This window comes from Typopeltis vanoorti, chromosome 11, assembly GCF_054136105.1.
Source record: "Typopeltis vanoorti isolate ZY-2024b chromosome 11, IOZ_Tvanoo_1.0, whole genome shotgun sequence".
Classification (NCBI taxonomy): domain Eukaryota; kingdom Metazoa; phylum Arthropoda; class Arachnida; order Uropygi; family Thelyphonidae; genus Typopeltis; species Typopeltis vanoorti.
Genome location: NC_143559.1, coordinates 68024584 through 68049083, shown reverse-complemented (window position 1 = coordinate 68049083; position 24500 = coordinate 68024584). Strand labels below are relative to the sequence as shown.

Below are 24500 nucleotides of genomic sequence, written 5' to 3'. Positions count from 1 at the left end.
AGGTCCCATATGATAAATATGGGACCTATGTTGATCATTAAGCGAACCTTCCCATAATAAGTCTGCTGAGTCATGGAGATTGATATAATAATAATGCTATCCTACTTATTTCAACACATTATAGAGATGGAAATAGAATGAGGGTATAGATAACCTTGCAAATGAAAAAAGGACAAGAGTGAAGGAGTACTATTAATGCTAGTGTAAAGGTGTTTAAATTGTTGGGAATAGGTGTCAGTGCATGTAATAGCTTTGAAGCCATTTGGTGTGAAGGCAAAATAAATGGCATAGCATATCTAATATGCTGTGCTGTTTGACTCTTCAACAGAAAGCTGTTATTAGGTCTGAGAATGTACAGAGAAAGTATTATGAAACATTTTGACAAATTTCATAAGTATGAAGATAATTGCCTCTGTTGAACAATGATTCTATCATTGTTCAACAGAGGATCTTCTTGCTTTCAAACCTTTAAACTCCCTGGACAGATGTCACTAAAATCACTAAAGCTTCCAGAATATTTACTTCTGAAATCTTAAATTCTAATTCGAAATCATTTTATGGGTGTTCTGATAACTTTGTTAATTTCAATGCTAGTTAAACTCAATCCTGTTTTATTTCCAAATCTGTAGACAAATGAGAGTTCTCTTCTTGGGATTACTCTAAATTCATATCTCTCTTGGCATAAACATATTACAAATATTGCCTTATCAGCAACCAAAAAATGAGGTTCTCTTTTGTTCAATACCCCTTCACAGTTCAACTTCATACTCACAAAACTAAATTTACTTCATATTCATTTATCACTACTACTACTACTACTACTACTACTGTCTTTTGGAGTGTGCAGTAGGTTGTGGGTGTAAGAGTGTAGGGGGTACAGGAGGAGAGTAAGGAGCAGACCTTTACATGGAGAATGGTGGGTCACCAGATGCTGTGACTGTGAAAGTATGGATAAGATGCAACAATTGTTTTATGTATACGTCCAAAAACATTAAAGATTTATGGAGTGTTAGATCAAACGATAAAAAGGAATGTATTATAGTATGTGTGAGAAGTGCAATGAAGGGCTAGGACATTCCAAAAATGAGAACAGTATTACCAGGAATAATCAGAAAATGGACGGAAGTGCTTGCGACAGTAATAATTCAAGTGACATGGAAGAGCTTAGGCAAGAGTTAATGAAAACGAGGAGTCAGGTTATGTGTATGGAGGAAGAAACTGAACAGTTAAAGAGGATCATAACTAATGTAAATGACAAGGAAGTTAATATGAAGAAGCAAGTATCTAAAGATGATATGGTTGCTTTATTTGGTGACTAAATCATGAAAGGTGTGGTAAAAAATAAAGTGAACAAATCATGTTTTACAGGTGGCACAATAAAATAAATATCAGATGATTTGCATAGAAGGAAAAAACAGGTGTCAGAATAAGTGGTAGGCACAAACAACTTGTATAATGAGACAAAGAAGATGGAAAGGGATTTGAAGTTGTTGTTGCAGCAAATGAAATAATAGTGTCATTAGGAAAGGACAAGATTGTCCAGATATGACAGTAGTGAGCTGGGAAGGAGAGCAATGATACTGAATAGCAAGATGGCTGAATTGTGTCAGCCAGAGAGTGTTCAATTTCAGAATGTATGGAATGAATTCGAAGAGAAGTTAGAATGATTCAAAGCTAATGGAATGCATTTGAATGGGTTTGATGTTGGTCATTTGGAGTGATAATTGTTCACTAAGAGTACACAGGATTCATATGAAATTAATAGCACTAAATGTGAGAGAGAGAGAGAGATTGAGAAGCAGGTTGCGGAATGATGGGAAGAGGATGGATACAAAGGTGAGGAAGTGATTATAGCAGAGCAAAATGATGCAATGCAAAATGGTGGGGGATGATAAGAATATAAATGAAAATCAGAGTAAATCACGGAAATGGGGATGGTCAGGACAAAGAGAGAAATGCACTATAGCAGAGAGAGTGGAGAATTTTTATGCTTGTATACTAATATACAGAGTATCAGAAATAAAAGGCCAGAGTTTGTAGCACTGATTGAATCAGTATGACCCAAAGATAATTGGCATAAATGAAACTTAGTTGACTGAGGATGATATACTGTCAGGACTTTAAATGGTGGGATATAGAATTTTCCAAAAGGATAGAAAGATGAAGAGAAGAGGGGAGGGGGGGTATTGTTAATGGTAGCAGAGGAATTGTGTTCTTTTTAAGAGTTAAAGTGGAAAATAGTAGTAATAGTAGTACGTGTGAAGATTTTGAAGCTGTTTGGTGTGAAGTTGAGATCAGTAAAATAATATATCTAATAGGATGTACTGTTATAGGCCAGGGAATGTGAAGAGTATTGATTGTGTAATGTTTAGCCAAATTAGTTGGGCAAGTATAAGGAAGATTTTCCTAATGGGAGATTTTAATTATAGGAATGTGGATTGGAAAGAAGAGATAGTGTATAGTAACAAGAAAAGTGAATTTGTTGAGTTTCTGCAGGATATCTATCTAAAGCAGCATGTGATGGAAGCAACATGAGGTTTATCAGTATCAGATTTGGTGGTATCCTCATAGGATGTGGTTGTGAATGAGGTATCAACACTGCCACCTATTGGTGAAAGTGATTGTAAAGTATTGGTTTGGAAGGTAGTCAAACAGGAAAAAGTTACCAAGAAGGTTTATATGTGGAATTGTGAGGAGGGTGATTATCAGAAGCTCTGTAGTCAACTAGCATTAATGAATTGGATTGATGAATTGTGTAGAAAAGATGTCATGGGAAATGATAAGGCAGCATCTAACACAAGCAATGCATAACTGCATACCAAGAGTTAAGCGAATAAACAGAGTAGGAGTGAAATGGATGAACAATGAAATCAAGTAAGCAGCGTGACAAAAGAAGTTATGGAGGAAGTACAAGACAGTTTACTTGCATAAAGTGCAGACTAGAAAAGTGACAAGCATGGCTAAAAAAAGAAAAAGTAGAATGGCCAGTTAAGTCAAAGCTAATCCAAGGGAATTTTTCTGCTATGTGGCAAGCAAGAGGAAAAATAATTATGGCAGGTTGATGGTGGATAGTTATGGTAGCAGATTAACTATAGCAAATGATATAGTGGAATTATTTAGCAATTATATACACTTCAGCAGTGTATATCATAGTGGTATGAATGATGCTGTGCAACATGTACAAGGGAGGCAAAAATTAGCTGAATTAAAGGCAAAAGAATCAGAGGTGTATCAAGTGTTACTCGAGTTAGATGTTAATAAGGTTGTGGGAATGGATGACATATCACCACATATTTTTAAAGAATGTGCAAAAGAGTTAGCCATGCCCCTGACCAGGTTATTTAATGAAAGTCTTGAAGTGGGGAAGGTTCCTAAGGAGTGGAAAGAAGGCAAAATAATACCTCTCAATTATAGATCGGGTTGTATATCTGCAGTTGTAATCAAAGTGTTTGAAAAATTGGTTAGAAATAAAAAACAGAATTGGGTTGATGAAATAAGATTCTCTATGATGGTCAGCATGGATTTGTGAATGGCAGGTCTTGTTTTAGCAATCTGCTTATGTTTTATGATAAGGTGACAAATGTGCTGGATAAGGGAGAATCACATACGGTGATATTCTTGGACTTTGCAAAATCATTTCATAGATTACCACATGATAAGATGGTGTACAAGCTGCAGAGGATTGGAATAGATAGTATATTGGTTAGATGAATCAGAGATTGGCTCTCGGAATGATACCAGCAAGTTCTGTATGATGGAACTGTGTCTCAGAAAAGGAAGGTGACTAATGGTGTGCCTCAGGGTTCTGTTCTTGATCAAAGTGTTGAAAAAATCAATTAGAAATAAAATACATGATTGGGTTAATGAACATGAGATTCTCTATGATGGGCAGCATGGATTTGTGAAGGTCAGCTCTTGTTTCAGCAATCTGCTTGTGCTTTATGATAACTTGTTTGTTAATGATATTTCATGTGGATTGACTGAGGATTTTCAAATGTTTGCCGATGATGCAAAGTTAAGTAGAATTATTAAGTAGTGCTGATGTTAATTCTCTACAGGAAGATTTGAATAGACTTTTAGCTTGGACCAATGAGTGGGGTTACAGTTTTAATGTTAATAAATGCAAGGTGTTACACTTTGGGATACAGAGACATAAGACTACATACTGTATTGGTGGAGCTATACTTCAGGAAGTGGATGAGATCCAAGATCTTGGAGTGATGGTAGAGAGTGGACTGAAGTACGGAGGGGACATCGCATGTGTTGCAAAGACTGCACATCATATAGCTGCTATGATAAAAAGCACATTGCCATGTGAGGGATAAGGAGGTGGTGCCTCTATATAAGGGATCAGTCAGGCACATATGAACTATTGTGTTTAGATTTGGTCACCTAGTTTTCACTGTGATGTGGAAACACTAGAGAGGAACCAAAGACGAATAACCAAAGTAATATCGGAACTCTGGAGTGTTGGCTATGAAGGGCATTTGAGAGAATATGGATTACAGAGGTTGGTGGATAGGAGGAAAAGAGGAGATATGATAGAGACCTTCAAGTTAGTTAAGAGATTCTATCAGATTAATGCAGAAGAAATTAAAAGAGTGGATGTTAAGATGGGAAGAATGAGAGGCCATCCCTGGAAGTTGTATAGAGATGTGGTGAAGAAGGGTGTGTGGAGTAGATTTTTTTATGTGGAAAGTGTCGTTAGTGAGTGGAATTCACTGCCTGAGTGCATTGTGAGTGCAGGTAACGTATATAACTTCAAAGCTCATTATGATGGACTTGTTGCTGATTGAGTAGGCCTCCCACGATGAGTCTGTTGCCTCTCTGGAGGTTACCAAATAATAATAATCATGAAAGATGCAGCACTGGGTGAGTGTAAACACCAGCCCAATGACTTGGTGGAGATTTGTTAATAATAATAAGTACAGAATAGTGAACATTATCAGCTCCTCATAATAAAGGGATATTAACATTTAAGGAGCTGAAAGTAAAGATATGGTTAGTTTTCTTTATTTGTAAAATGCAGGATATCAAATAAGAAAAAGCCCAGTGTATCAGAATAAGCAAAACTGCAGATGGATTAGATGGATTTCTAATAACTAGAGGGCACTGATACTGTTAGAAGGAAGAAGGTATGTGAGAGGACAGAAACTTGAGGTATTTCAGAATTAATTTTAAACGTTTAGTTTTAGAATAAAAATCCATCTTATGTTCATATATTCAATGTGAACTTAATTGCAAAAGACTGAAGTCAGATAACAGGATAGAGGCTAACTTAAAAAGCCTTTATGGCAGAGATGATCACATATTTTTGAGATGTCAAGGCAATGCTCAGTCGCTCAGACATTTTCTGAACACAGTGGGTGATATACACATGGTGATGATGATCTCTAGTTAAAGAAGCTAAATAAGCAAAAGAAGTTTAGAGAGCATCTCATGGAATTTTCCATTATTTTGAAAGGAATAAAGTGAAATAAGGCAGGTGAAATAAATGCATAAAATTAGTTCAACATCTGAGATAATGATTTCTAATACAAAAAAGAAATTAATTCTCTCACATTGGAATTAATGATACATTTTCCAGTAATCAAAAATGAAATCTATCATGCTAACGATTTTTAGCATTGTACAAAACAGATCACTTTATAAAACTCAAAGGAACATACTGTAAAACTGGATGAATGAAACGAATTAAGATTGTGTGTGTGAATTAATACAAATAAAATCCATTCCTTATTTCTGTCAAGAGAAGTTTAGAGAGTTTTTCATTCACTTTTCTATTACTCTGAAAACTGCAAATTTACATGCAATAGAATAAATACATGAGATTAAGTTCTACATATGATACTTCTGTGCTTAATTATTTCTAATATAACTGCATTTTTTTAACACATCCTCAGAGTACATTAATATTCTCTCACACTGGAAATTATACTTTTTTTTTTAGTATATGTGGAGGGGGGGATGAATGAAATTTATAAAATATACTGACCATAACTTTAATCAAATAATGATATATGCACATAAACACAAGAAAGATATTTAATTAACCAAATATTTCAGTCTGGAAATAGCAGACCATCCTCAGTGGTATTACAAGAACAGTTTTAAAAAAAATACAAGCTAGAATACTAACAACAGATCGTTAAAAATAGAACACGCTACATGATGTTATATCACTAAGTATGAAATGGAATATTTTGAAGATCCAGGACTCGCCTCTTACATAGATCCCGTTATAGGTTCGAACGTTTGTTCAAGGAAAGTGTGGAGGCCTTGCTCCATCGTCCCAACCTGAATCGTAATGACTGTATATCTATATCAAAAATCTGGGAGAGTCTAATCAAGATTACTCATTAATTTTTATTTATTTTATTTATTTATTTATTTTTTAATCATGTTTCTACTTCAAAATATTCCGTTTCATACTTAGTGATATAACATCACGTGCCATGTTCTATTTTTAATGATCTATTGTTAGTATTCTAGCTTGTATTTTTTTAAAAACTGTTCTTGTAATACCACTGAGGGTGGTCTGCTATTTCCAGACCGAAATATTTGGTTAAATATCTTTCTTGTATTTACGTGAATATATCATTCAGTCTTATGTCATAAGTATTCTTAAAGCAGCAAATTTAATTAAATAATTTTAATCTTCATAAGTACTGCTAAATGAAAAAGAATTCAAGGAATGCTTACTCTTCAAGTTCAGCTTCAGTCAAAAGGTTTTCATTATTGATTAATCCACAGAATTCATTAAGAAAAGGTGCCATTTTTTCATTTTCAAACATCCAATCAAAACTGGCTGCTTCTAATTTATTAACTGCTGGATAACTTATTTTAACCAAAACATCAAAAAAATTTTCTCCAAGATTCATTGTGACAAGATGTAAAGGAACTCTAGACGACTGATTGCTGCCAGGGTAGTAAAAAATAAAATAAACAGATATGTCATAAATGCTTTCAAAACAATTTTAGAGATATATAAAAGAAATATTAATTTTTATCATATCATATAGCACATGCAGTTATTATTGACTTCAATCATGGAGTTAAAAGACTCATTGTGGGAGGTACACACTATCACACACAGCTCATCAAACTGCTTTTTTAAACTCATTTGACAATGCTGCATTCATACTCCAAGGCAATGATTCCATTTACCACCCACTCTCTATTCCAAGAACTCACTCCTTACTTGCTTACAGTCACCAGGAATAGCCTCTTGTCTTGATGGTCCCCTTTTCCCATTCTATGAAAAATTTCTTCCACATTAACATGGTAACAACCCCCCTTACAAACTATATCCCCCTTTCCCCCCTCCTATTCATGATGTTTTGCAAATTGCATTCCTTCAATCTGTCTTCATACCCCACTTCCCTAAGACCAAGTCACAATCCATATTGTGACCAAAATCTGTACACAATAATCCATTGTATAAAGCCTGATCAAGGCCTAACAGGATACTAAGGCAAGCAATGTGAAGTCATTATCCTCTATATACGAGTTGCCTGTCGTGAAGTTACTTAATATTATTATTATTATGCAACACCTCCAGGAAGTCCAAAGACTCATCAATGGAGGGCACCTGCTCTACAGCTCTCCATCTCCACCATTCCAATAGCTGCATCTACCTTCATCATCTACACAGGGGTCTTCAACGAATGGCCTGCAGGCCACCTGCGGTGCACAGAGCTCTTTGCCGTGGCCCAGCTACCATTTTGAAAAAATAACTAATTAACATTAAAATGCAATTAAATAAAAAATAATTTCAATGAAGCTCATTGCCCACTAAGCTATACTGCGGTATTTAGAATTGTAAGATGAGTTCCAGATTCACAAGGAATGCTGTGCATTTGATACTTTACTTAAAATGCTATAAAAATAAATATTAAATAGACATGCTTCTTCAGCCATCTACCAGCGCCAAGCGGTACATAAGTACTAGTACTAACGTCGCAGGTAGATGACTGAAGCAGTAGTTTGTTCGAGTGCGCTGTCTAGTGCCTTCCAGATAAATCTCAAAGGTTCTCAATACTTCATTATTTTCATATAAATACAAGAGGATCTCATCCACAATCAGTCAGTCGTGAACAATTTAATATTCGTGTATAAGTGCATGCAGGTTCGTCATGTCAGCCATAGCCTATTGTGGTTTTATATTGCCAGACTTTTTTCATTAGTGTGAGGCATATTCAGTGGATAATAACTGTTACATGCCATTTTGGATCATTTTTTGAGTTCACTTTCCACCACTATGGCATCTACGAGTAAAAAACGTAAATCAAGTGATTGTTGTCAGGTTTTTAATGAAAAGTAGACCAATTTCTACTTTTTTGTGCCGATCGACGATAAGCCAGTGTGTTTAATTTGTCGTGAGTCAGTGTCAGTATCAAAAGAGTACAATATAAAATGACACTATGAGACAAAGCATGCATCCAATTTCGATCACCTTCAAGGGCGGCTTTGTGTGGACAAAGTGAACCATCTCCAAATCATTTAAATGCCAGCAAGGTATGTTTAAAAGGCAAAGGGAAGAGAGCAAAGCGTGTGTCAAAGTAAGTTATGTAATAGCTGAAAAAATTGCTAAAAAATCAAAAGCCTTCTTGGATGGCGAGTTTGTGAAAGAGCATCTCATCGCTGCTAGGGATATTCTGTACCCAAATAATAAGGAAGTATTTAAAAAACCGAGTTTGTCTAGGGTAAGTGTAGCACGATGTGTCGAAGAACTTGCCAATGACATTGAACTTTACAAAAATGGTTGTCCGAATTTACGTCACATTAACTTGCTTTTAGATGAGAGCACAGATGTGAAGGATACAGCACAACTGGCTATCTTTGTTCGTGGCACTGATCAACAAATCAATGTGACAGAAGAACTGCTAGCGCTCATATTTATGAAGGGAATGATGAAAGGCACTGATATTCTTGAAGCCACCAAGAAAACGCTCCAGCGTTTCGACCTCAGCTTAACCAACCTCGACGGTGTGGTAACTGACGGTGCCCCTGCTATGGTGGGTTTGTTGCACTGCTAAGGAAAGAACCGGAACTAGAAGGAAAAGATTTGATCCATTACCACTGTTTAATCCACAAGAAGAATTTGTGCACAAAAACTATTGGATTTGAGAATGTCAAGAAAGTTATTGTGACTGTTGTCAACATTATTAGGGCGAGAGGATTGAATCATCATCAATTCCAAGAGTTTTTGACCCAAGAGTGCGAAGTGGATCACGGCGATGTGGTTTATTATAGTGATGTGCATTGGTTGAGCAGAGGGAAGGTTCTTAAGAGTCTTTGACAAATCTAATTGCGGAATTTAACAATCCGAAGTGGATGACAGACTTTGCCTTTGTGACTGACATCTCGCTGCATATGAATGACCTAAATACTTGGCTACAATCCAAAGATCAGCTGGTGCACATGCTGTTTGATCACATCAAAGCTTTTATGGCCAAGCTCAAACTTTGGGAGGCACAACTCACAAAAAAAGACTTAACTCATTTTCAGCTTCTCACTGAGTCCAACTGTTTGCCTCTTGATGAATACGCTACAAAATTAGCCGTGTTTCGAAGTGAGTTCGAAGAGGGTTTAGTGATTTTTATAATCAACAGTCTTCTTTAGAATTATTTTCAACGCCATTCAGTGTCAATGCTGCCAAAATGCCAGGCTCAGTACAAATGGAGCTGCTTGAACTCTAAAACAACTCTTCTTTGAGAGAAAAATTATTCAATGTGCCCTTACTTACATTTTACAAAGACTACATTTCTGAGGATGCATTCTCTAATCTTTGCCGGCATGCTTTGAAGATGTGAGCAGTTTTTCTCCAGAATGAAGCATGTAAAGTCCAAGACAAGAACTCAGATTACAGACCAACATCTCGAGAATACTCTACACATAGCGACTTCCAACCCTGATGCCAACATCGATAAGCTGGTCAAGAAAAAACATTGCCAAGTTGCTCATTGACATTGTAAAAAAATGAATATTTTCTTCATTAAATTATCTTTTTTCAAGTATTGATTGTATTTACTTATCATGAACCTGACTCCTACCTATGCTTTTTAAAGCTGAGTTTGTTTATTTTTATAGTATTTTATGTAAAGTATCAAATGCAGCGTTCCTTGTGAATCTGGAAAGCATCTTACAATTCTGAATACTGCAGTATACCTTAGTGGCCCGCAGGCTTCATTTAAATTTTTAACGGGGCTCACACTTTCTGAAAGGTTGAAGACCTCTGAACACCACCACTATTTTCACAGACAATCACAAACATCCATGCTCACGACAGGATTCGAAACATCAGCCTTTTGGCTGGAGAGCGGATACTGTAACAACTCGGCCAACCAGGCAGGCACTCTCCATTCCAAGAACATACAAAATGTGTGCAACAATGCGCAAACTGTGTTTGCTTACACTTGGATAAAGGATTAAACCAAGAGTATAATTTCTTGGCATCTTTAATTTATACTATTACTACAACACATATGCTAGTCCAGTAGTCTACAAAATTCCCCCAACAGAGTGAATATTTATATTTAAATATTGTCTATTGTGTACTGATCACTTATCAAGAGTGACAGTGATCACATGGGTGATGGCCAGCCACAGAAGACTTCTGTGAGGAAAGGATATACGTGGAACTACAAGGCCAGTTATTATGAAAAGCCTAGGAGACAGCCTGGAGTTATAGCATAGAGTGAAGAATTAAGTGGAAAGGAGATAAATGCTGCTTGAGTACCGGCCCAGGGATATTTAACACCATCACTGTAAAATGTATTACAAAGGTCAAAAGGTGAATTAGGAAGGTCTCAGGTGGATGAAAGAAGAGATTAAATCTGGAAGAAGAAAGCACTATGAGGTAACACATAATGAAACATGGTGATATTTAGTTGCATGAGGCGTATAAAAAGCAGCCCAGGAAGGTGACTTATTTGGTATGAACATCAAAAGCAAGTAAAAAATAGGAATCAAATAAAGAAAATTACTAGTTTTTTCTGATATGTAGCAAGTAGAAGGAAAAATGATTATTGCAAGATGTTATTGTAATGGATGAAAAATGGTAAATTGGTTACTGCTACAGAGGATGTAGTCAAGGTATTTGGTGAGCAATTCATCAGGGTGCTTCATCCTCATCAGCATGAAATCACGAGAAATCCAAATGTAGGAGGAGCGGGAGAAGATGGCTTAAGGAAGGTTTTCTTTTTTTATTTTAACCCAGTCACACTACATCTAGTTGAGTATATGTCATATTAGTATTTTTGAGAATGAAAAAGTGCACGGGGAATATACTATGGGAGGATAAATTAAAGATGCCAAGAAATTATATAAATTACATATAAAAATTATATATAATGGGAGGAGATAGACTCTTAAACAAGTTGCCCATACAGAGCTTCCAGTCTCCATGATATAACATGGCTTCAATAATGTCCCATACATACCACTACAAAAGCTCACTCTTGGCATGATCTGTCAGTGTATATGACTACAGAATTATCAGGAAGAAACCTAAATATACTGGTTTCTATAAATTAAATCACAGTTTTTCTTAACAAAGAGAAAAACTGTGATAACAGAAGGGGGAAGGGGGGGAACAAGCACATGAAAGTCTGATACATCATGTAAAAAAGTGAAGGTGGGTCTGGTTATCATATACAAATGAATAGCCCTATCAGCAGTATGTGCCAAATGAACCATGGCATAAAAGTGAACGTTTTAGAGTGGCTTCCAATTTTGTGTATGGAGCGAGAACAAGACATTTTGTGATAGTAAAATTTTTATTCATGGCTGCAAGACATTATTTAACTGATGAATTGAGGTGGGAAACCATTATATAACTAGATGTGGCCAAAAGTCAGGAGGATTATTATTATTATTTAGGGCAACTCCAAGAAGTCGACAGACTCATCAAGGGAGGCCCTAACATCATGTCAAGAACAACTATTCGACATTCACACAGTATCTATCATACCTCGCCTTGAACTCATTCACGGTCATAGCACCCGCAACAGACTCTGGCAGCTTATTCCACTCATTTACCACTCTCCAAGTAAAAAACCTAGCTCTAACACCCTTGTTAACCACATTCTTGCCCAGCTTCCATGTATGGCCCCTAGTCCTCCCACCACCACCAGTCCTATTCTCAAAAATATCTTCTGAATTAATCTTATATAAACCCTTCAGTAATTTGAATGTCTCAATCATATCACCCCTTTTCCACCTATCAACCAATTTTTGCAACCCACAAATCTTCAATCTGTTCTCATAAGGTTCATTCCACAGACCTGCCACCATCTTGGTCACTCGTCTCTCTGGATCCTCTCCACCTCCTCTCCATCAAGAAGAAACCCTGGTGCCCATATCTGGGCACAGTAGTCCAGATGGGGTCTTATCAGGGCTCAATATAGAGGAACAATAACTTGTTTGTCTCTGCTTGTTAAAGTATTTTTCAGTAACCAAGTGATTTGATGAGCTGATTTAGTCACTTTTGCAATGTGCTCCCTAAACTTCAACTCCCTATCCACCAACACTCCCAAATCCCTGGCCTCATCAATCTCCTGGAGTATGGTTCCACCAATGTGATATACTGCTGCTAATCTTTTCATTCCAAAATGCATAACCTTACACTTTGCCACATTAAATTGAGATCCATTTTCCCTAGCCCAGTCCTCCAAACTATCCAAATTATCCTGCAAAATTTTGACATTCTGTGCACTCACAATTGCTCTACCCAACTTTGCATCATCAGCAAACAAGTGAACACTTCCTCTCAGATCCTTTCATATATTGTTAATGAACAAATTGAAAAGTAGTGGTCCAAGAACAGAACCCTGCGGCACACCACTAGTCACAAGCCGTCTTTTGGACTCCACTCCTGAATAAACCACTCTCTTGTATCTCTCCATCAATCACCCTCCTATCCATCTCACCAACCCTATATCCATCCCCATCTGCTCCAGTTTACTGATTAGAGTTCCATGGGGTATCCTGTCAAAGGCCTTGGCAAGGTCCAGTAGAATCACTGTAAACCCATTACCCTTATCCAGTTCAGCTATCACTGTGTTATAAAACGTGAGCAAGTTACTGAGGCATGATCTACCCTTCACAAAACCATGTTGCCTCCCATATAGTATCCCATTTTCATCTATCCAATCCTGTATTCTTCTCGACTAGTTTCTCCAAGACCTTGGCAACGATTCCTGATATGCTAATCGGTCAGTAATTTACAACAGTAGTCTTGGAACCTCCTTTATGCAGTGGAACTATTTTCCTTTCTTTCCACCCCCCCCCCTTGGGACTAACCCAGACCCGAGACTCAGATTAAACAAAATGGTCAAGGGTACTGACAATTCTTTAGCCGCTTCACGTACAACACAAGCTGGTATACCATCGAATCCCACAGATGTATTGACATTGAGGTTTTGCAATAGGCTACTCACCTCCACCTCATTCACCACAATTCCCATATAATCTATTGGTTCATTCATATCTCCAATGTCACCACCTGGATGATATACTCTTGCAAAGTGCTCACTCAGTAATTCAACTATATCAACTGATTCAGTTACCTCCCTACCATTCGCATTCTTTAAAATCATTCTGCCATATACATTTTTTCTTTTACTTGCAACATATCGAAAAAACTGTTTAGGATTCTCTTTAGCCTGCATGGCCAATGTTCTTTCGTAATCCTTTTTTGCTTTTCTTACCACACTCGTTACCCTTCTGACCTGGGCTTTATACTGTTCGTGTGCCTGCCAGTCATCTTTCTCCTTAAATTCCCTCCATAGTTGTTTCTTTTTTTGCAGCTCAAGCTTAATGGTGTTATTCATCCATTTAACTCCTACTTAATTTATTATTCGGACTCTAGGTATACAGTCAGTTATTGCTTCATGCAAACACTTTTTAACCACCTCCAATGCACTGTCAACTTCTAGCCCTTGCAGTTGTACACGCCATGGCACTGTACCAATCAATCTCCTAAGCTTGTCATATCTACCAGCCTGATAATTCCACATGTACCCTGTCTTAATTGTAAATTCCACACCTTTAGCCACCTCCCAAGTCAAGACCCCATGATCACTCTCACCAATTGGTGGCAACGTGGTCATATTCGTTACAGCCAAATTCTCAGATGCAATTACCAGGTCAAGCACTCTCTGACCCCTAGTATTTTCAATTACATGATGTCGCAGATAGTTATCCCTTAATAACTGCATAAAATCCAATTCCTTCTTCCCATGTGTCCTCTCCTCCTTCCAATCAATGTTATCATAGTTGAAATCTCTCATAATAATTACCCTCCTTCCACTCATTTCTTCTATTTGCTTATGCATACTCTCGCCACCATCTATTCCATCACCTGGTCTATAGCAGCACCCAACTATATATTTTGTTCTGCTAGTTTCAGTCTCACACCAAATAGCCTCAAATGTGCTCTTTTCTCTATCCTGCAGTTCCACTTCTATTCTCCTTGGCTGTAGCTCATCTACTATCATCAATAACACACCTTCCCCCATTTTATTCTCCCTGTCTCTCCTGAACACACCATACCCCTCACATTCAATCCCACTAGCTGTGTCATCTTCTGTCAGCCATGGTTCACTAATGCCAATAACCTGTGGCCTGGAAGTGCCAACCAAGGCCAAAAATTCTTCCCTCTTGTTCCTAATACTTCTGGCATTTGTATACATGAATTACAGAAGCCAACTTGTCCCATCCCTATTTTGATGCCTTATACTAACTATCCCATTCTGATTCATTGTCTTTCCTACTTGCTATAAACAGATAGTTGCATGTGAGTCATTTTGTGGTTTAGAGACTGTGGAATCAATTCCAACAATCAATTAGCATCCCAGAGAAATGGCGAAGGAAGTCCAGGGACTACAATTGCAGTGGGTGATCGATATCTCCAACTATCTGCTAGTCAAAACAGAAATCATACTCTGAATCAGCTACTATTTTGACCTCATGTTGTCTAGAGGAACATTAGTATCTGCTTTAACTATGTGCATGTATGTGTGTGCGTGTATATATATGGCAGGCTTCATGAAGGTGGTCTGTATACGAGAAAACTGGCAGTCTGAGTACCCCCCCCCATCCTCCACACCACAGGAAAAGAGCATTTGAAATGGGCCAGATTCCACATCAACTGGATCAAAGACCAATGAGAGTTGGTATTGCTCTACAAAGAGATACCAAGGGTGCTCTGATCAGGAGAGAATCAGGGGCATGTTATCATTCCTCTGATATCCGTGAAAAGAGACACTTATGATGATTTGGGGAGCAGAACCATGAATGCTGAAACTTATAGAAACAAGATCTTGGATTCCTATGTTTATCCATATGCAGATTCAATAGCGGAGTATATATCCTACAAGACAATAATGCTCGTCCTCAATGAGTGAAGCTCATTTACCAAGATCTTCAAGAGACTATTGTACATATGGATGAGCCAGCAAGGTCAACTGACCTTAATCCTGTTGTCTAGAATACTCTATGTACATGTGTTGCTGCTGCCAATGCCCTCCCCAAAAACCTTGAGGGACTTAGAAGAGCTTTGCAGGCGAAATTGTTATTATCCACTGAACGCCTGGACACCATTATAAACACTATGAAACATCGTTGTGAGGGGTGACCACATTCCTTATTGAACTTGTTTTTGACCGTTGTCTTCATGTACCTATTTTACTGAATTACACTATTTATTCACAATTTTTGTGGATGAATTTATAGAATTGCAAAAAAATTTCATCATACAGTTTCTGAATTATTGCGATTTTTCTCTTTGTTCCTTAATTTATGGAAACTAGTGTACATCAGGTTCAATCCCATGCACACTCTGCCATTCATGTGCAGAACTGCATTAATGCTGTACTTCTGAAGAATGGAGGAATAGTATGTTCTGGTATGCCTTTGAGAGACATTAGACATATTGCATGTTAGAAGATTCAAAGAACAGAAACTAAAACCCTACTCTGGAAACTAAAAATGGCAACAGTCGTTTCAGTCCTCCAATAAGCAGGATATTGGTGATTTATTGGGAAATTGTCTTTAGGAGAGATAAGGAAGATATTACGTTATTATGGGCAGGCTGGTCATTCTGCACAAATTCATCTTGAAGAACATCAGAATACATTTCACTTAAAGAACCCAACAAATCTGGTTTAGCAAGCCATGCATTGCCTACAAAACACAGGATTCAGTGGAACAAAACCAAAGTGTTACATTACACAAAAGTTATTTTCTTCTGGAAAGACCACAAAGAAAGCTGTGAAGCACATATTCACAACCCAAACCTGAACAATAACAATTGCCCCAAACTTAATCAATTTTGGGAAGTTATAGTCACATGAATGGTGACTAATACTCACCATTCATGTGTTCCTTAATTTGTAATTAATTTACTGTTTATATTTAAAAATAATTTATTAACTAAATTATTTTATTGTAATTTATTTTGGATATCTATTAATACAGATGGAGCTATTCTCCTGCAGCTGATAGTGCATAATATCATGCACCTTCAAATGAATCGAACGTTCTCTTTTTTGTATTTTTCTATAATTGTATAAACAATGGCTATCAAACTTAGCTAAAAATTTTACAAATAAAAGTATTTCAATTAATATAAGTGATTCCATTATTAATATGTTATGATGAATTCTTCTTCTTATGTTGTCTTGATTTTAAGAACAACATATTACAATTGAGCTGAAACTTAAAGGTTAAAGAGAATGTTGGATGAATAAGAATATAAATTCATATTATTTTGTACAGTTGTCAATGAAAGGAATAAAAATCAATCTCATTAAATTATTATTTCTTTTTTGTTTGTTTAATGGCATCTCTGTTTTTCTGTAAGAAGAATGGTGATGACTGCAATCTATACAACATAAAATGTTTTGACAATTCTTGACTTGGCATAAGTTTATAGCAAAGTGCGAGAGATAAATAGAACCACCTGTTGCCATAGATTGGAATTACTTTACCTTTCTAAAACAGCCAAACTAGCAAAGGGTAGAAAGGTTCATGAAGAAATTAACTAATTAAATTAATCACATAACGGTAGTATCTCCTGGATGCATATAATACTTGAATAAATTCATTGGTGGTTGCCTGCAATAAAATAATTTGGCAGTTCCATTCACAAGTTGTTTCTGATAGCTCACCTATGGTAAGTCAGCAAGTGGATTTCTGGAGCTCTGTTCAAACGAACATTATCATTATTATTACGTGACACCTCCAAGGAGTCCAAAGACTCATCGAGGGACAGCATCTACTCCACAACTCTGCCTCCACCACTCAATCAACCAACCATAGCAAACTGCATCATCTACACCAGTGTTCCCCAATGTAGGTGTATAAATTTGAATATCTTAGGGTGGGGGGACAATTAGAAAATGATGTCGTATTTTTTACCTCATTACCGATGTGGTCAAAAAATCACCATTGCAGCGATAAATTATCGATGTTGCAACCCTGACAACATTAGTACAACAGTCAACATAAATCATAAATACTTGGCAGTGTAAGTATGTTGAGGTTAGATCATAGCATCTGTCACTTCTGAAAAGTAAACAGTGCCAATTTAACTTTGTGCAGTTTTTGTTGTAGAAACAAGGCAAGTTTGTTTATTTATTTTTTATGTATTGTCAATGCTTTTCATGCTAGTACAGACGTTTTTTTATGTAACATTTTTACATGTTGTTAGTTTTCTGGTTACCTAAAACTTGTGCTACTATCAATTTAAATAAAATTAACACTTTGCCACAATTGTATTAGGTTTTTGACAGTTGTAGACATAAACATAATTCTCATATTTCCATGTTTATTTTTCTCTGCTTATGACGATAGACTTTTAAACTTTACTTTTTTATTATTGTAACTTTTTATTTATTATATGTGTTTTGAAGTAGTATAAATACATATTATACACATTTCCTTATTAATTTCCTTGTGTAATCCACACATGCATACAGTATACTTTATAAACCTATTTTTTTCCTTTCAGTTGTTAATTGCCATGCATAAAATGAGTAGTGCTGGTAAGAAAAAAGTTTATCAGTATTCAGATGAGTATTTGAAGTTTGGTTTCATACCTGCTGCTCAGGATGAATGGTCACCATTCTGTCTATTGTGCGAATACTGTTTGACCAACAAATCAATGAAAAAAGGTTGTCTCAAAGCACATTTGAAGGCAAAACATAGTGCTTATGTGAACTATGATTTGAACCAATTTAAGTCTCTAAAGGAGAAGTTTGAGAAAAGATCAACAATAGACTCATTGTTCTCTGCACAAACTGCTACCCAAAAATCATACTCTTGAAGCTGGTTATGAAATTTCTCTGTTCATAGCTAAATCGGGAAAAAATCATACTATAAGGGAGGATTTAATTAAGCCAGCAATATTAACTTTTCTCTAAATAGTTCTGGAGAAAGATGACAAAGGAATGCCACTGAGCAATAACTCTGTTATCAAAAGAATAGATGAGATGGCTAAAGATGTGGCAACACAACTTGTTGAAAAGTTGAGATCAAGGAAATTCTCAATACAGATAGGTGAATCAACTGTATGAGAGACAGTGAGGCTGTATTGATGGCCTATGTAAGATATATTGGCAATGGTGAATTTATTGAAGAGATGTTGTTCTGTGAAGCATTGAAAACCACCACTACTGCCATTAATATATATACAATAAATTCAAAAATTATTTAGATAAAGCTCAAATATCAATGAAAAATGTTACATCTTGTGCTACAGATAATGCTCTTGTTATGATGGGCAAGAAATGTGGCTGTTTAAATTAATGAAGGATGGCAATCCTGAAATGTTGCTTGTGCATTGTGTTATTCACAGAGAAAATTTAGTTTCCAAAACACTTTCACCTGTTCTAAATGAGATATTGAATTAAGTTATAAAATGCATAAACACTATCAAAGCTTCCAAATGTGAGTGTCTTTTCAAACAGTTTTGTGTGGATAAAACTGCTGACCATGTAAGACTATTGCTCCATACCGAGTGAGATGGCTGTCACAAGGGAATTACCTGAGACGATTCGTGGAACTATTTGATATTCTTAGCAAGTTTTTGAATGACAAATCTCAAATGAAACTCCTACAAACAGTTAATGATCAAGCATTTGTGAGTTATTTGATAGATATCTTTGAAAAGCTGAATATGTTAAATAAACAACTGCAAGGAGCAAATAAGACCTTTGTTAATGCAAAGGCTAAGATTTGGCTTCGTTGCATTTCTGCAATTATGTCAAAGAATGTTTCAGCCAAAAAAGTTGACCAATTTTATTGGCTAAATAAGTGAAAGGTAACTGATGCTGCTGCCTGTTACTGCTGATCACTTGAGCAAAATGGCCTGTGATTTAAACGACAGATTTTCTGATTTAAAAGAAGTTGATTTTCCATCTTGGATAACTCAGTCAATGCTAGTGGACTTAACTGTTGTGGCCATGCAGTATTAAGAACAACTCTCAGAAATGCAAAATGATGAGACTATCAGAACTTTATTCAACATGAAAGGAACAATGGCATGGCTTTGTGATGACACAAAAACAAAATACCCCAATTCAACTAGTTTTGCTAGAAAATTATTGTTGCCCTTCACGTTGTCATATTTAGTTGAATGTGGTTTATTAGTGCTGTAAATGACTTGTTACTGAAAAAAAAAAGAAACTGTCTGGATATCACAAACCATGGGGGATTTGAGATTGAAACTGAATTAACTTGAATCACATTAACTTGGAATTTATTTTCTCAAGTTGAGTTCGATTTATGTTTTATAATATACAAAGTTTAATATAAAATTTATATTCATTGAAGAAAGTCAAATTAAAAACAGTTTAACCTATATTCGTTTTTTAATTGAAGCACTTATTTATATTATACTTTTTCAGAACTTGGTTGACTATTACGCCAGGGAGGGAATCAAAATCTTTCAGGCATTGAGGTAGGGCATGATCCAAAAAAGTAGAAATTAGTCTTCTACACTGATGCCATCTACTGCCCACCACAACCACCACTAGTATTTTCACAGACAATCACAAACATCCATGGCGAGATTCAAACCCACAGCATTTCAGCTGGAGAGCGGATATGCTAACCACTCAGCATATCAGGCTAGCATTAACAGAAGACATTAATGTTCAGAGGCCTTTGCTGATTTCAAACATGTTTTGTTAATGTACTGTATTCACTAAACATTTTCTGTGAGCAAGTTTCAGAGCTGTCAAAATGTATAAAAATGGTATCACCCTTGCACCAATTCGCATTAAAGAACAGCCTTTCTCATCATGCCAGTGCAATAAACGACACATAATTTCAAATTGCTTTTATTTTAATTTCAAAATACATGTTTTGCATTTATATTGTAAGAAAGAAATGTATTGTGTAAAAAATAATGAGAAACCCACCCTTCATCTGCTGAAGAGAATAAAAATGGCTAATGACATTTGCATGTGATACATGGATGTGACTCATTTTGCTATCTAATGTCCAAGTATGTCACCATAAAGATCTTATAATTGCAAATGAAAAGAGATTCCTGCTATAAAAAGAAATAAGAAATGTGCAAAAACTTACCTATATACTGCCAAAAAATGGTACAAATTAATCACATAAAACATCTTTATCAAATCTGTGATAAGGACTCAAGCATCTGTTAACTTTGTATTTATTTATTTCTAAGTACTGTTAGTTTTGTACTTTTGATGTTGGTTATTATTATAAAGTTCACCTCACTATATTATTATATCATATCATGAAATCAGATTTTATAGACTGTGTATGGGAACAATCCTATAATTAAAACAATTAGAGCAAAACATAACTGAAGATCTATTCTGACTAATAGTAGTAAGGACAAAGATTACTGATATTAAGAATTCCATTAAGAACAGTTAGTGTCATTCCAATCCAAAAGATCTGCAATTTTTTGCTTGTCCAGCATTTACTATATCATTCAATAAAATGGAAGGGCAAATCAGTGCTTAAAGCTACTAGCCCAACTTTTAACTTTGATTACTTTACTCATGGTCAAATATATGTGGCTGGATCAAAGGGTAAGATGGGAAAGAATTTGTTTAAGCTAGCAATCACAAGAAAAACTAAACACACCATGTTTATGTACAGGCATGCTTATAATAATAATAGAGCTGTAATGAAAGTCATCATCATTGTTACATTACAAATAAGTTTGTATTCGGCATATTATTCTTAGTCATCATAAGACCTAAATGACTTTTTTTCCGACATATATTTATTGTTCTTAATGGTAAGCATCTTTCATCAACAAGAGGGACAGAGGATAACAAGCCAAGATGTTCCAAAATATTGCTTACTTACAAAATATTGTGTACTGAACTTGAAAAATAAAATGTTGAAAATACTTTTGTTTTCAAATCTCTCTCTCTCTCTATATATATATATTTATTTATTTATTTATAGAACTGGCTCTGAATCTACATTCCGAAACTTTTGAAAAGCAGACTGCAATTCAGAAGGGGGGAAAATTTCTCAAGAACCAACAGATTCAAAAACTGTTCATTAAAATGAATGGTAACAATAAAAAAATAAGCAAATAATGCTCAGTAGCATCAGTGTTATACATCTTTTTTCATTTTCTTCAACATCTTTTCATACACTGCTGTTCTTCAGCTATGCTACTTCTACACCTTAGCTGCTTCTATATACTTCTACTGAAAACACTTCAGGTGCAAACTTTATTTGCTTACACTGGGTAAAGGATTAAACCACGAATATAATTTCTTGGTATCTTTAATTCTTAGCTGCATAAGTTCCTTGGATCAACTTAGTGCTTAATTTTGACCATTTTTCATTCGTTAACATAACCAGTCCATCACTATGCTTTACAATATTTCACATCCTTTACTCCAATCATCCCACAATTACTATTATTTTTAATTCTATTCGCATTTTTTAACATACTGCATTCTTCTTTCCAAGGCTCTTTGGGCCACATGCTACCTATCTTTCTGTTTTCGTCATTACCTAAATCTCACTTCTATTGGTAAACACTGGTTTATGTACACCTCCTAACAGATATTTTTTTATGAGATACAGAAATATATTTATTTCTCTGTATCTTGTTTATCGCATGGGCATATATACACATACTTACCAATTACATCAGATTTGCAGAATAACATACTTTAAAACAGCTTTTAAATATGCAGGTCCTCGTAGATAATATTTATGCTGCTAGAAAAGTGTCCTTTTTTTTTTTTTTTTTTTTTAAGGTGTGATTTGTCTCCTTGCTTATCATCTTGTTTTTTGCATGTGTGTGATTATGTACATATTATACACAAAATATGCACATCTCACCATTTGCTCAGATTTACCGTACACCGCATTTAAAAAAAAATTAATCGTCATTGCATAAACACGAAACCATTACTGTAAATATCGTATTTTTCTTTTCATGAGCATTAATTTACAACCAACAAAATCGAACATTTACCTCTCAATACTACTTTGAACCGAGCGCCAGAAAGTTTCACAGCTACTACGTTAGGATTAATGGTAAGATATCATATCAAAGAATTCATTATCACGCTAAACAGGCAAAAAAATAAAATAAAATAATCGGCGTTATATATAGCGTTAAAATAAATAAATAAATAAATAAATATATATATATATATATATATATATATAATTAATTAATTTTTTAACTTGGGGATACTGTATAGGGTTACCAAGTAATTTTATAAGCTTGGTTATTTAACTCCTAATCCCAAGTAAGAGAAAACCAACGAGAAAAAAAAGACAGCGTGACAGCTGACAGTTCAGGGTTATTAAAAATGGAGCGCTACACGAAAGAACAACGCATTTTCATTGTTGCGCAATATTTTAAAAATAATGAATTTTGGCAGCTACAGTTCGCTATTTTCGTACAAACTATGGTCAGAATAGTGATTTAACTTCATCAACTGTGAAAAGATTAATTAAAAAATTCAAGGAAACTGGATCAATTAGTGATCGTATACACTCTGGCCATCCTTCAACAAGTCGTTCAACAGAAAACATTGAAGCAGTTCGTGAGAGTGTTGCTGAGAGTCCAGGAACATCAATTCGGCACCGTGGTCTTGAATTGAGCATTTCGAGAAGCTCTCTACAGCGTATTCTCACGAAAGATTTGCATCTTTATGCTTACAAAGTTCAATTGACTCAAGAACTGAAGCCTACTGACCACACACAGCAAAGAGAGTTCGTTGAATGGATTATGGAACAACAACAAGTGGATGCTTATTTTTCGAACAAAATCATCTTCAGCGATGAGACTCATTTTGATGTTGATGGCTTCGTTAATCGACAAAATTGTCGCATTTGGGGTTCAGAAAATCCACGAGTGATTGTTGAGAAACAAATGCATCCACAACGTGTCACTGTTTGGTGCGGATTTTGGGCTGAAGGCATCATCGGTCCATTCTTCTTTGAAAATGCGGCTGGTAAGGCAATAGAAAATGCGGCTGGTAAGACAGTTAATGGTGCTCGCTATCGCGACATGATAATCCAGTTTTTTGTGCCTAAATTGCAAGATATGGATGTGGACAACATGTGGTTTCAACAAGACGGTGCCACATGCCATACAGCCTGAGAAACAACTCAATTACTGCATGAGTCATTTCCTGGTCGTGTGATTTCCCGTTTTGGTGATCAGAATTGGCCGCCCAGATCATGTGACTTAACGCCGTTGGACTTTTTTTTTTTTTTTTTTTTGAAGTCTAAGGTTTATGCCAACAAGCCCACGACCAGCCACCCCTTGAAGGAGGAAATTGAGCGCTGTATCAGCGAAATTCAGCCACATTTATGCAAAACGATCATGGAAAATTTCGACAAAAGAATGCGTATGTGCCAGCAAAGCCGTGTAGGCCATTTACCTGATATGCTATTCCATGCATAACCCTATAATGTATACTTTATGAATCAATAAGAAATTACAATTTTTAATTAAAAACCTGTGTTTTCTATCAAAAGCACTTCTTGCGTGGATTTTGGGACACCCTGTATTTCCTATAATGTAAAACTGTAAAGCACATCTCACTAGAAGATGTATACTGCAATACATTATGGGTAGGGTCACTACCCAGCGGTTTCAACCTTTTTCGAGGTCTCCTCAGTGAGTAGCTAGACCCTAAATACCAAGGTTTTAGTAATACAGAGCCTTATCAACTTTACCTATACAAGGTGTTTTTATTTTTAATAAAAATCTCTGGAGGAGATATAGATGTAATTAATTTCTTAACTAATTAAAAAATTAATTTATTAACTAATCATCATCATCATCATCATCATACGTATCAAGGATTTAGGCCTAGTATGGCCTGTTCCGGCCTTAGAAGTCATCGTTGAATCGTTTAAGAGGACGTCCTGGTTTTCTTTTTCCTAATGGCTTGTACTTTAAGGCTTGTTTTGGTAATCTTTCTGTTTTCATTCTTTGAACGTGTTCCATCCATCTATGT

The 24500-nt window shown here is 35.8% G+C and overlaps 1 protein-coding gene across 1 annotated transcript in view; it reads right to left on the bottom strand.

Annotated features, from left to right (window-relative positions):
- The window catches only part of LOC150101694 (HAUS augmin-like complex subunit 3), a 203207-nt gene extending 180680 nt beyond the window's left edge, over positions 1-22527 (bottom strand). The window contains exons 1-2 of the mRNA XM_090400697.1: positions 22496-22527; positions 6703-6918 (exon numbers count right to left, since the gene is read on the bottom strand). Of these exons, the coding sequence (XP_090256823.1) occupies positions 6703-6881 (179 nt within the window). The 5' untranslated portion in view covers positions 6882-6918; positions 22496-22527. The remainder of the gene's footprint in view (positions 1-6702; positions 6919-22495) is intronic.
- Between the last annotated feature and the right edge of the window lie 1973 nt (positions 22528-24500).